Below are 10320 nucleotides of genomic sequence, written 5' to 3'. Positions count from 1 at the left end.
TCTAAGAAGAGCCACCGAAACCTTCTTCAGAATACACATCACAGTCCCTCTGAGGAGAGCCACCGAAGTCTTTCTCAGAAGAGCCATCACAGTCCCTCTGAGAGGAGCCATCGAAGTCTTCCTTAGAAGAGACATCAGTCCTTCTAAGAGGAGCCACCAAAGCCTTCTTCAGAAGAGACATCACAGTCCCTCTGAGAGGAGCCAACCAAGCCTTCCTCAGAAGAGCCATCACATTCCTTCTGAGAGAAGCCACTGAGGTCTTCCTTGGATGAGACATCACAGTCCCTGAAGGGGAACCAATGAAGCCTTCTTCAGAAGAGACATCACAGTCCCTCTAAGAGGAGCCACCAAAGCCTTCTTCAGAAGAGCCACTACAGTCCCTCTGAGAGGAGTCATTGAAGTCCTTCTCAGAGGAGCCATCACAGTCCCTCTGAAAGGAGCCATCAGAGTCCCTGTGAGAGGAGATGTCACAGTCCCTTTGAGAGGAGATTTCGCAGTCTCTCTAAGAGGAGATGTTGCAGTCCCCTTGAGAGGAGCAGTCGCAGTCTCTTTCAGAAAACTCATCACAGTCCTTTTGAGGTGAGAAGACATAACCCTTTTGAGAGAAGACAGCACAGGCCCTCTGAGAGTTGCCATCGAAGTCTTCCTCGGAAGAGACATCACAGTCCCTCTAAGAAGAGCCTCCAAAGCCTTCCTCAGAAGAGACATCACAGTCCCTCTAAGTGGAGCTACCGAAGCCTTCTTCAGAAGAGATATCACAGTCCCTCTGAGAGGAGCCATCGAAGTCCTTCTCTAAAGAGCATTCAGAGTCCCTGTGAGAGGAGCCACTGAAGTCTTTTTCATAAGAGCCATCACAGTCCCTCTGAGAGGAGCAATCGAAATCTTCCTCGGAAGAGATATCACAGTCCCTATAAGAGGAGCCACCGAAGCCTTCTTCAGAGGAGACATCACAGTCCCTCTGAGAGGAGCCATTGAAGTCTTCCTCAGAAGAGACATCACAGTCTCTCTAAGGGGAGCCACTGAAGCCTTCCTCAGAGGAGATATCAGAGTCCAAAATCTTCCAAAATCACCAAAATCTTCCACAGAAGAGCCATCACAGTCTGAGAGTAGCCACTAAAGTCCTTCTCTAAAGAGTCATCAGAGTCCCTCTGAGAGGAGCAATCAAAATCTTCCTCAGATAGATATTACAGTCCCTATAAGAGGAGCCACTGAAGCCTTCTTCAGAGGAGACATCACCATCCCTCTAAGAGGAGCCAACGAAGCCTTCTGCAGAAGAGACACCACAGTCCCTCTAAGGGGAACCACCGAAGCTGCCTTCAGAAGAGCCATCACAGTACTTCTGAGAGAAGCCATCGAAGACTTCCTCGTAAGAGACATCACAGTCACTCTAAGGGGAGCCACCGAAGCCTTCTTCAGAATAGACTTCACAGTCCCTCTGAGAAGAGCTACTGAAGTCTTTTTCAGAAGAGCCATCACAATCCCTCTGAGAGGAGCCATCGAAGTCTTCCTCAGAAGAGACATCACAGTCCTTCTAAGAGGAGCCACCGAAGCCTTCTTCAGAAGAGACATCACAGTCCCTCTGAGAGGAGCCAACCAAGCCTTCCTCAGAAGAGCCATCACATTCCTTCTGAGAGAAGCCACTGAAGTTTTCCTGGATGAGACATCACAGTCTCTGAAGGGGAAACAACGAAGTCTTCCTCAGAAGAGCTATCACAGTCCCTCTGAGAGGACCCATCAAAGTCTTCCATGGAAGAGACATCACAGTCCCTCTAAGAGGAGCCACCGAAGCCTTCTTCAGAAGAGCCACCACAGTCCCTCTGAGAGGAGCCATCGAAGTCCTTCTCAGAGGAGCCATCACAGTCCCTCTGAAAGGAGCCATCAGAGTCCCTGTTAGAGGAGATGTTGTAGTCCCTCTGAAAGGAGATTTCGCAGTCCCTCTAAGAGGAGTTGTTGCAATCCCCTTGAGAGGAGCAGTTGCAGTCTCTTTCAGAAAACTCATCATAGTCCTTTAGAGGTGAGAGGACATAGTCCTTTTGAGAGAAGACAGCACAGGCCCTCTGAGAGTAGCCATCGATGTCTTCCTCGGATGAGACATCACAGTCCCTCTAAGGGGAACCACTGAAGCCTTCCTCAGAAGAGACATCATAGTCCCTCTGAGAGGATCCCCAATGTCTTCCTCAGAAGTGCCATAACAGTCTCTCTGAGATTAGCCATCGAAGTCCTTCTCTAAAGCGCCATCACAGTCCCTCTGAGAGGAGCCATCGAAGTCCTTCTCAGAGGAGCCATCACAGTCCCTTTGAATGGAGTCATCACAGTCCCTCTGAGAGGAGATGTCGCTGTCCCTCTAAGAGGAGATGTCGCAATTCCCTTGCGAGGAACAGTTGCGGTCTCTTTTAGAAAACTCATCACATTCCCTTAAAGGCGAGAGGACATAGTCCTTTTGGGACAAGACAGCACAGGCCCTCTGAAAGGAGCGGTCGCAGTTCCTCAGAGAGAACTCACTGTACTCTCTCTGAAAGAAGTGGATGCAGTCGTTCTGAGAGAAACAGACACAGTCATTCTGAGCAGAGCCAATAGAGCCACCTTGAAAGGGAAAGTACAGTTGGTGTGACAAAACACATCTCAGTCCCTCTGCGAGAACCCATCAGAGTATCGTTAAGGAGAGACTCAAAAACACTCTCCCTAGGGGAGAGGGTCAGACATGGTCTGTCTGAAGATTGCAAGGGCTCCTCCAACACATCTCCTAGGGACCACACACAAAATACTCCAAAACAGGCCAAGTTTAGAGGCCTGAAGCTAACAGATGAGAAGAGATTCATCCCCGTTATTCCCTGACTGGCTCAAGCCTTCAACCACCTGCCTCTTTTCTGGCTTCTTTCCTGCTCAGCCACTGCCTCGGATACCTGCACCCACAGCAATCCAAGAGCCTCTATGCCTCTCTACCTGGGGGGAGGGAGGGCGGGAATGGGTCTGTAATTTCTCTAAGATAAATAAAGGGGCGATATTTGATCTCCACCTAGAAAGACCACTGTCGTGCTGGAGGGGGGAAGAGGGTGAAGGGATATTGGGTGTCGCGCAAAGGGATGGAACGCGAGGAAAGGGCCCTGAAGCCCTGTTTGGGGCTCCAAACCCCACCTACAGCTTCCCAGGGAGCGGTCTCAGCGGAGGGAGTCGTGTCACGTGACTCACTCCTGCCGCATCCCCCTTGGAAGCGGCCAGGCGGAAGTAGTCCTTCAGACCTGGGATCCGCGGCGCTGACTCCACATCCGGGAGCGGAGAGGAGAGCGGAAGTGGCGTTGGTCTGGCCGGAGCCCTTGGGTGGATTTGTTAGGCGTGGAGAGGGAGTGATGTCTTCCAGACTCGGTGCAGTGCCCGCCGTGAGTTTCTCGGTTTGGCCGTTATGCCTTAGGGGTAGCGCTGTGGAGCCCGCAACACGCGCGCGGCCCCTCGCTTTTGTCCCGTGCTCGGAGTTGGTTTTATCAGAGCCCATCGTAGGCCCCACCCTTCTAGGTCGGATCTGTCTCCCTTTTTTCCCCCCACTTAACGCTGACTGTTGCCCACCTCCTTGGACTCAGTTTCTCGCCCGTTAATTTCTGTTCCTTTTATATCTCCAGTACCTCCCATATCCGTATCCTCTCTTTTCGCATCCCTTTAGAACCTTTATCTGGGACAGGGCTTTGGGAATGGTGAAGGCTATGGTGAAGACTATGGTGGTGTCAGCTGCCTTAACTCTGTAGGAAGACAGGGCGACACACTTTTCTTAAAAAGTCTTGCCTTTTTTCCGTTGGAGGTAGTTTCGGGGGGAGAGCTACATTTCTTCTGGGCACAGGGGGATTCGTCTTTTTGTGGTCAGGATTCAGAGGTCCCTAGCATTCACTCATGTGCTTGCGATTTGCTAGACACCGGAACCCACATCCTTTAAGCAGCAGAGGAGCACGAAGATCGTGGGAGCTAAGAAGTAAGTGAGGTTTTCTGGGATCCATTTATAATTGTGTCGCCAGTGCTGGCCAGTAGAACTTGCTGTGATGATGAGAAAATGTTCTGTATCCACACTGTTCAGGACCGTAGCCACGTATGGCTTTTGAGCACTTGAAATGTGGCCAGTGTGATTGAGGAACTGAATTTTCAATTGTATTTAATCTTAAATTTAAATAGCCACCTGTAGCTAGTGCCTACCTGATTGGACAGTGCAGGTCTAAACCTAATGTAGGGGGGAAGAACCTAGCTTGAAAAGTATGAATTATATTAAAAATGGAACGAATTGACAGTGAAGCCCTGCATGTCTTCAGACATCAAGTATATACTCATGAATACATTGATGAACATGGAAAGGACTGGTAAAAATGGCTCTAAGAAATCCTATTTTTTCAGACTATTTGGCTTTAAGGCGGGTTTATTATTTCGTAGACTGAACGTGCTAACTTTTCCCATATTTTATTGGTTGGTACAAAAGAGATTCTTATTAACTCGGTATTCATTGGAAGGAATTAATTCCTTCAGATAGCATTTGCTGAATATCTCATGGACTATAACACATATATCTGTTAGATATACAGACAAGAAAAACAGAATAGTTTAAAAGGGGAGATAGGCAAGTACATCAACATGATAAGGTGTAAGTAAATATTTTAAAACAGGAATTTAATATAACACTTGGGGAAAGGGGAGTGATAGTTTAGAAGGGAAGAGTTACCTGAGCAAGTCACTCCTAAACAGACTTGAAAGTCCAGGAATAATCCAGTTAGCCAGAAGGAAAAGGTTTTTTTTGTTTTGTTTTGTTTTGTTTTGTTTTCATAGAGAACAGAATGTGAACAGATAAAAGCTTTTAATGGAATAGAAAGTGTTAACTTTTAAAAAGTATAAAGATTAACAGGTCCTTGTCTATTATTCTGACTCAGAATCACTGGAGTTAGGGCATAGGAATCCTTTGTAAGAGATTGAGAACCATTGGTGAGAAGTGAGACTAAAAGAGGCTAGAGGATGAAACCCTGGAGAACATCAGCATTTAAAGATTGGGTATAATGAACGGAGGCTGTAAAGGAAACTGAGATGAACTGAAATAATTTTCTAATGAAGTCTAAGTAGTAGTTGCACCTGGAGAATGAACTAGGGTCTCTGAAAATTCTTGGTAGATCAGAAAGGAGTTGACAATTGGTTAAACTTTTCACTCTTGTGGTTAGAAGCTGAGACCCAAAGGTGTGCTGCACACAAGAAATTATGAAGTCACTACAATTATGATTATATTCTTTAAACCAAAGTCTTTCTCTTGCCATATTTATGGGAAGGGAAGTTTGAAATTAATCTGGGTTTTTAGAAGCAATCAAGTACTGTCATATGACAAGTGTTGTAAAATACTAGATAAATTGTTTTTGTTGAGTCCTTTGGAAATAAGAGAGACCTATAGGGAGGGATTCCCTATCACATTGATTTAATTTCTAAGATGTTAATCATACTGATTATATGAACTATTGATATTTATTTATTTACTTATTACTGTGCTTGTACTTATTCATGAGAGGGGGTATGGGAGTATCTGAGTCCTGCACTGACAGTAAAGAAATTCCTATGAGGACAGTTTATCAGGGGGAGTCACATGGGACTTGACTCTTAATGGCTTCTTGATACTTGATATTAAGTGTTCCTAGTAGAGATTGTTCCCATTGTTTTGGATGGTGGGTTTTGGCCCTAGAGACCTGCCAATTCCTATTAAAAATTTTTAAATATTTTTTGAGGTATTATTGAAGTACAGTAAACTTCACATTTATAGTATACATACTTAAAGTGTACAGTATGATCAGCTTTGGTATATGTAAATAACCAAAACAGTGTCCCCACAATCAAGATACCATTTCCATCCCTCTGAAAAAATTTTTTGGGTCCTCTACTCCTGTTCCCAGACACCACTGACCTTTTTCCTTTCACCATATAGTGGTCTGCATGTTCTAGGATTTTATATAAATGAAATCATATAATATGTTCTCTTTTTGCATGATTTTTTTTCACTCAATGATTTTTGCATGATTTTTTTCACTCAAAATCATTATTTCTGAACAGAATTTGATTATAGATATATCATGATTAGTTTAGCCATCTATTTTGATGGATAGTTGGGTTATTTTCATTTTGAGGTTATTAAAATAAAGCTGCTGTGAACTTCCACGTTCAAGTCTCTATGTGGAAAAATGTTTTGTTTCTTTTTTCTCTTGATAAATACCTAAGATGGTATTTATTTACTAAGGTTTACCATCTTAGGTTGATTGGGTCTTATGTCAGGAGTATGTTTACCTTTTTAACAAATTGCCTATTTCCCAAATTGGTGGCATTATTTTCTATTCTACCACCAGTGTATGGGAATAAGTCTTCAATTTTAGCCGATTTTAGGGGTGTATAGGGGTGTTTCATTGTGATTTTAATTTGCATTTTCCTAATAAATAATGATGTAGAACATCTGTTCATGTGCTTATTGGCCATTCATACATCATCATCTGGAAAGTGCCTGTTCATATCTTTTGCCCATTTAAAAAATTTGAGTTGTTTGTCTTACTATGGAATTGTAGTATTTTTAAAAATCATATTCTGAATACAATTCCTTTGTCTGATAGATATGTCTTTTTTTTTTTTTTTTTAAAGATTTTATTTATTTATTTGACAGAGAGAAATCACAAGTAGATGGAGAGGCAGGCAGAGAGAGAGAGAGGGAAGCAGGCTCCCTGCTGAGCAGAAAGCCCGATGCGGGACTCGATCCCAGGACCCTGAGATCATGACCTGAGCCGAAGGCAGCGGCTTAACCCACTGAGCCACCCAGGCGCCCCTGATAGATATGTCTTAAATACTTTCTTCCAATCTCTGATTTGCATCAATATCTTGATGGCGTGTTTGAAGTCCAACAGTTTTATTTATTTTTATTTCTTTAAAGATTTATTTATTTAGTTTAGAGAGGGGGGAATGGCAAGGGGAGTGAGAGTATCTTGAGGCAGACTCCCTGCTGAGTGTGGAGCTGGACTTGGGGCTTTATCCCATGACTCTGACATCATGACCTGAGCTGAAGCCACTCAACTGACTGAGCCACTTGGGTGCCTTGAAGATCAACAATTTAAAATGTATCATTAAAAATGATTAAAGGGACGCCTGGGTGGCTCAGTGGGTTAAAGCCTCTGCCTTCGGCTCAGGTCATGATCCCAGGATCCTGGGATCGAGCCCCCCCCCCCCCCGCCTCTCTGCCTACTTGTGATCTGTCTGTCAAATAAATAAACAAAATCTTGAAAAAAAATTTTTTGGTTATCTTTTGTTAGATATATTCTTAGGTGTTTTTTTAAATATTATTGTAAATGACAGTTTTTTTAAGTTCATTGCTAATTGCTTGTTGCTATTATCTCAGTCTAGCCTCATGGTTGTCAATTTTGTTGGTCTTTTCAAAGAATCAGATTTTCTCTGTTTTCTGTTCTAATGCATGAATTTCTCCTCTCCATTATATTTTTCCTTCTATTTACTTTGTGTTTACTTTGCCCTTTTTAAGATATCTTGAGATGAAATCTTTGGTTGATTATAGATCTAATTTTCTTTTTTCTTTTTTTTTTTTTTAAGATTTTATTTATTTATTTGACAAACAGAGATCACAAATAGGCAGAGGGGCAGGCAGAGAGAGAGAGGAGGAAACACGCTCCCTGCTAAGCAGAGAGCCCAATGCGGGGCTCGATCCCAGGACTCCGGTATCATGACCCGAGCCGAAGGCAGAGGCTTTAACCCACTGAGGCATCCAGGCGCCCCTAGATCTAATTTTCTAATAGCAGTATTTAGAGCTGTGAGTTTCCTTCTAGGTACCGCTTTGGTTGCAATCCACAAATTTTGATGTGTGTATTTCTGTTGTTATTCACTTCAGGATATTTTGTAATTTCTCTTGTGATTTCTTTTTTACCCATGAATTATTTTCAAGTAGATTGTTTAATTTCATGTAGATTGTTTAATTTTAATATTTATTTTTTTAAATTTTAGTTCCCCTGTTGTTCTTGATTTCTAATTTAATTCTGATGTGGTCAATGAATACATGTATGATTTTTATCTTTTTAAGATTCAAGTTTATGGCCCAGAATATACTGTCTTGTTGAATGCACAGCGTTTACTTGAAAAAACTGTATCCTGTAGTTGTTGGATGTAGTTCTGTAAAGTGAGTCTAGAGTAGTTTAGCTAATAGTGTTATTCACATCTTTTATGTCTTACTGAATTTTTGTCTCATTCTACCAGTTCCTGAAAGGAAGAGGTCTTAAAGTTTTTGCTAAGACTGTAGAATTGTCTGTTTTTTTTTTTTTTGTTTTTGTTTTTGTTTTTTTTTGCTTTAATTATGTCAGTTTTGCTTTGTGACCTTTGAGTTTGTACTACTAGATGCATACAATGAATAATTATGTCTTTGTGATGATTTGTTACTTTTATCATTATGAAGTGTCCCTTTATATCTTTGTGTGATACTCTTGCCTTGAAGTCTGTTTTATCTAGTATAAGAGTTGCCACTCCAGCCTTCTTGTGTTTGCTGATTGTGAAGTATAATTTTTTCATCCACTTATTTCCAGTCTGTATATATCTTTATATTGATAGTTCGCAGGCGCCTGGCTGGCTCAGTTGGAAGAGCATTTGACTCTTGATCTCAGGTTCCTGAGTTCAAGCCCCACATTGGGTATAGAGATTACTTAAATAAATAAAACTTAGAAAAGTAAAGAAAAGAAAAGGTGTGCCTCTTGTAGGTGCAGTATACAGTTAGTTGACCCTTGAACAACACAGGGGTTAGGGATGCTGACCCTAACACAGTTGAAAATCGGCATATAACTTTTGAATTCCCCAGAACTTAACTACTAATAGCCTACGGTAGGCTGGAAGCTTTACTGATAACACAAACAGTTCATTTGCACATTTTGTATGTTGTATATTATATGCTATGGTGTTTTTTTTTTTTTTAAAGATTTTATTTATTTATTTGACAGAGAGAGATCACAAGTAGGCAGAGAGGCAGGCAAAGAGAGAGAGAGAGGAGGAAGCAGGCTCCCCGCTGAGCAGAGAGCCTGATGTGGGACTCGATCCCAGGACCCTGAGATCATGACCTGAGCCGAAGGCAGCGGCTTAACCCATGAGCCACCCAGGCGCCCTGCTGTGGTGTTCTTAATATAAACTAGAGGAAAGAAAATATTAAAATTACCAGGAAAAGACATTTACAATACTGTACTGTATTTTATTAAAAAAAAATCATGTATAAGTGGACCCGTATAGTTCAGATTGTGTTGTTCAGGGGACAACTGTACTAGAGTATTGCTTTTTTATTCATTCTTTAACAGTCTTGGACTTCTTGACTGGAGTGTTGAGACCATAAACATTTAAATTAATTACTGATATGGTTGGATTTAGGTTTACCATTTTATTTTGGTTCTCGTACCCTGCGTATTGTACTTTATATCTTATTTTGGGGTTATTTGAATATTTGGTGTCTGATTTTGGTTTATTGATTTTTTTAATCTCTCTCTCTTTTACTTTTCTTTTTTTTTTTTTTCTTGTGTGTAGTGGTTGCTCTAGGAAATACAATGTATATACCTACTGTTTCATAGGTTATTTAAAGTTATTATTATACTACCTCTTTGCTTAAATCTAGAAGCCTCACAACCTTGTAGAATTCCTCAGCCCCCTGTCTGCTGACCATTAAGTTACACTCTCATATGTATTACATCTACATATTTTGAAAACTTCACCAGATAATGTCAAAATTTTGTTTTAAAGTGGTTATTTATTTGACAGACAGATCACAAGTAGGCAGAGAGGCAGGCAGAGAGAAAGGAAGGGAAGCAGGCTCCCCGCTAAGCAGAGATCCCGGGACCCTGGGATCATGACCTGAGCTGAAGGGAGATACTTAAATGACCGAACCACCCAGTAATACGCCCAGTGTTTCAGGCGTCCCTGTAAATCTTTCATAGTTCTAACATCTTGAGGTTGACATTTGTTCATTATCTGTTCCTTTTGGAATTATGCAGATTTTTCTGCTTCTTTGTGTATTGCATAATTTTGCAATTTATTCCCGAGATTGTGAATGTTATTTGTATAGACCTTGGGTCTTTTTAGAATCTTCTGGGGGATCATTGCTATTTTTGTTTTAGCAAGTAACCTGTTTACTGTTCAGACCATAAGTTCTGTCTTGCTTTCTGAGGGCATTGGGTCAATCTTAATTCCATTCTTTGAGTCTTTGCTATGATGGTTTAGGTCGGTCTTGAACAGCTCAGGGGTTTGACTAAGACTTTTTCCCGTGTTTCAAGTCTTGTTTCATTTCTCCAAGCTTTTGATACGTTG

General features: G+C 41.8%; 2 protein-coding genes and 1 pseudogene across 4 annotated transcripts in view; all 3 read left to right on the top strand.

Annotated features, from left to right (window-relative positions):
- Positions 1-309: 309 nt before the first annotated feature.
- LOC123390228 lies at positions 310-1121 on the top strand (annotated as a pseudogene).
- LOC123390227 lies at positions 1118-2122 on the top strand (the record flags this gene model as incomplete). Its single annotated transcript, XM_045073898.1, is given in 1 exon segment — positions 1118-2122. A coding segment is annotated over 1 exon segment (1005 nt), but the record flags the coding sequence as incomplete, so codon positions are not given.
- Positions 2123-3232: 1110 nt separating this feature from the next.
- ZNF512 (zinc finger protein 512) overlaps positions 3233-10320 on the top strand; it is a 29003-nt gene continuing 21915 nt past the window's right edge. For all 3 annotated transcript variants that reach the window (XM_045073869.1, XM_045073870.1, XM_045073867.1), the window contains exons 1-2: positions 3233-3377; positions 3900-3958. In XM_045073869.1, coding sequence (XP_044929804.1) covers positions 3348-3377; positions 3900-3958 — 89 coding nt within the window. In that variant the 5' untranslated portion in view covers positions 3233-3347. The remainder of the gene's footprint in view (positions 3378-3899; positions 3959-10320) is intronic.

This window comes from Mustela putorius, unplaced genomic scaffold (genome assembly GCF_011764305.1).
Source record: "Mustela putorius furo isolate JIRA1106 unplaced genomic scaffold, ASM1176430v1.1 tig00537293_pilon_pilon_pilon, whole genome shotgun sequence".
NCBI lineage: Eukaryota > Metazoa > Chordata > Mammalia > Carnivora > Mustelidae > Mustela > Mustela putorius.
This window is presented reverse-complemented; position numbering and strand designations above follow the sequence as displayed.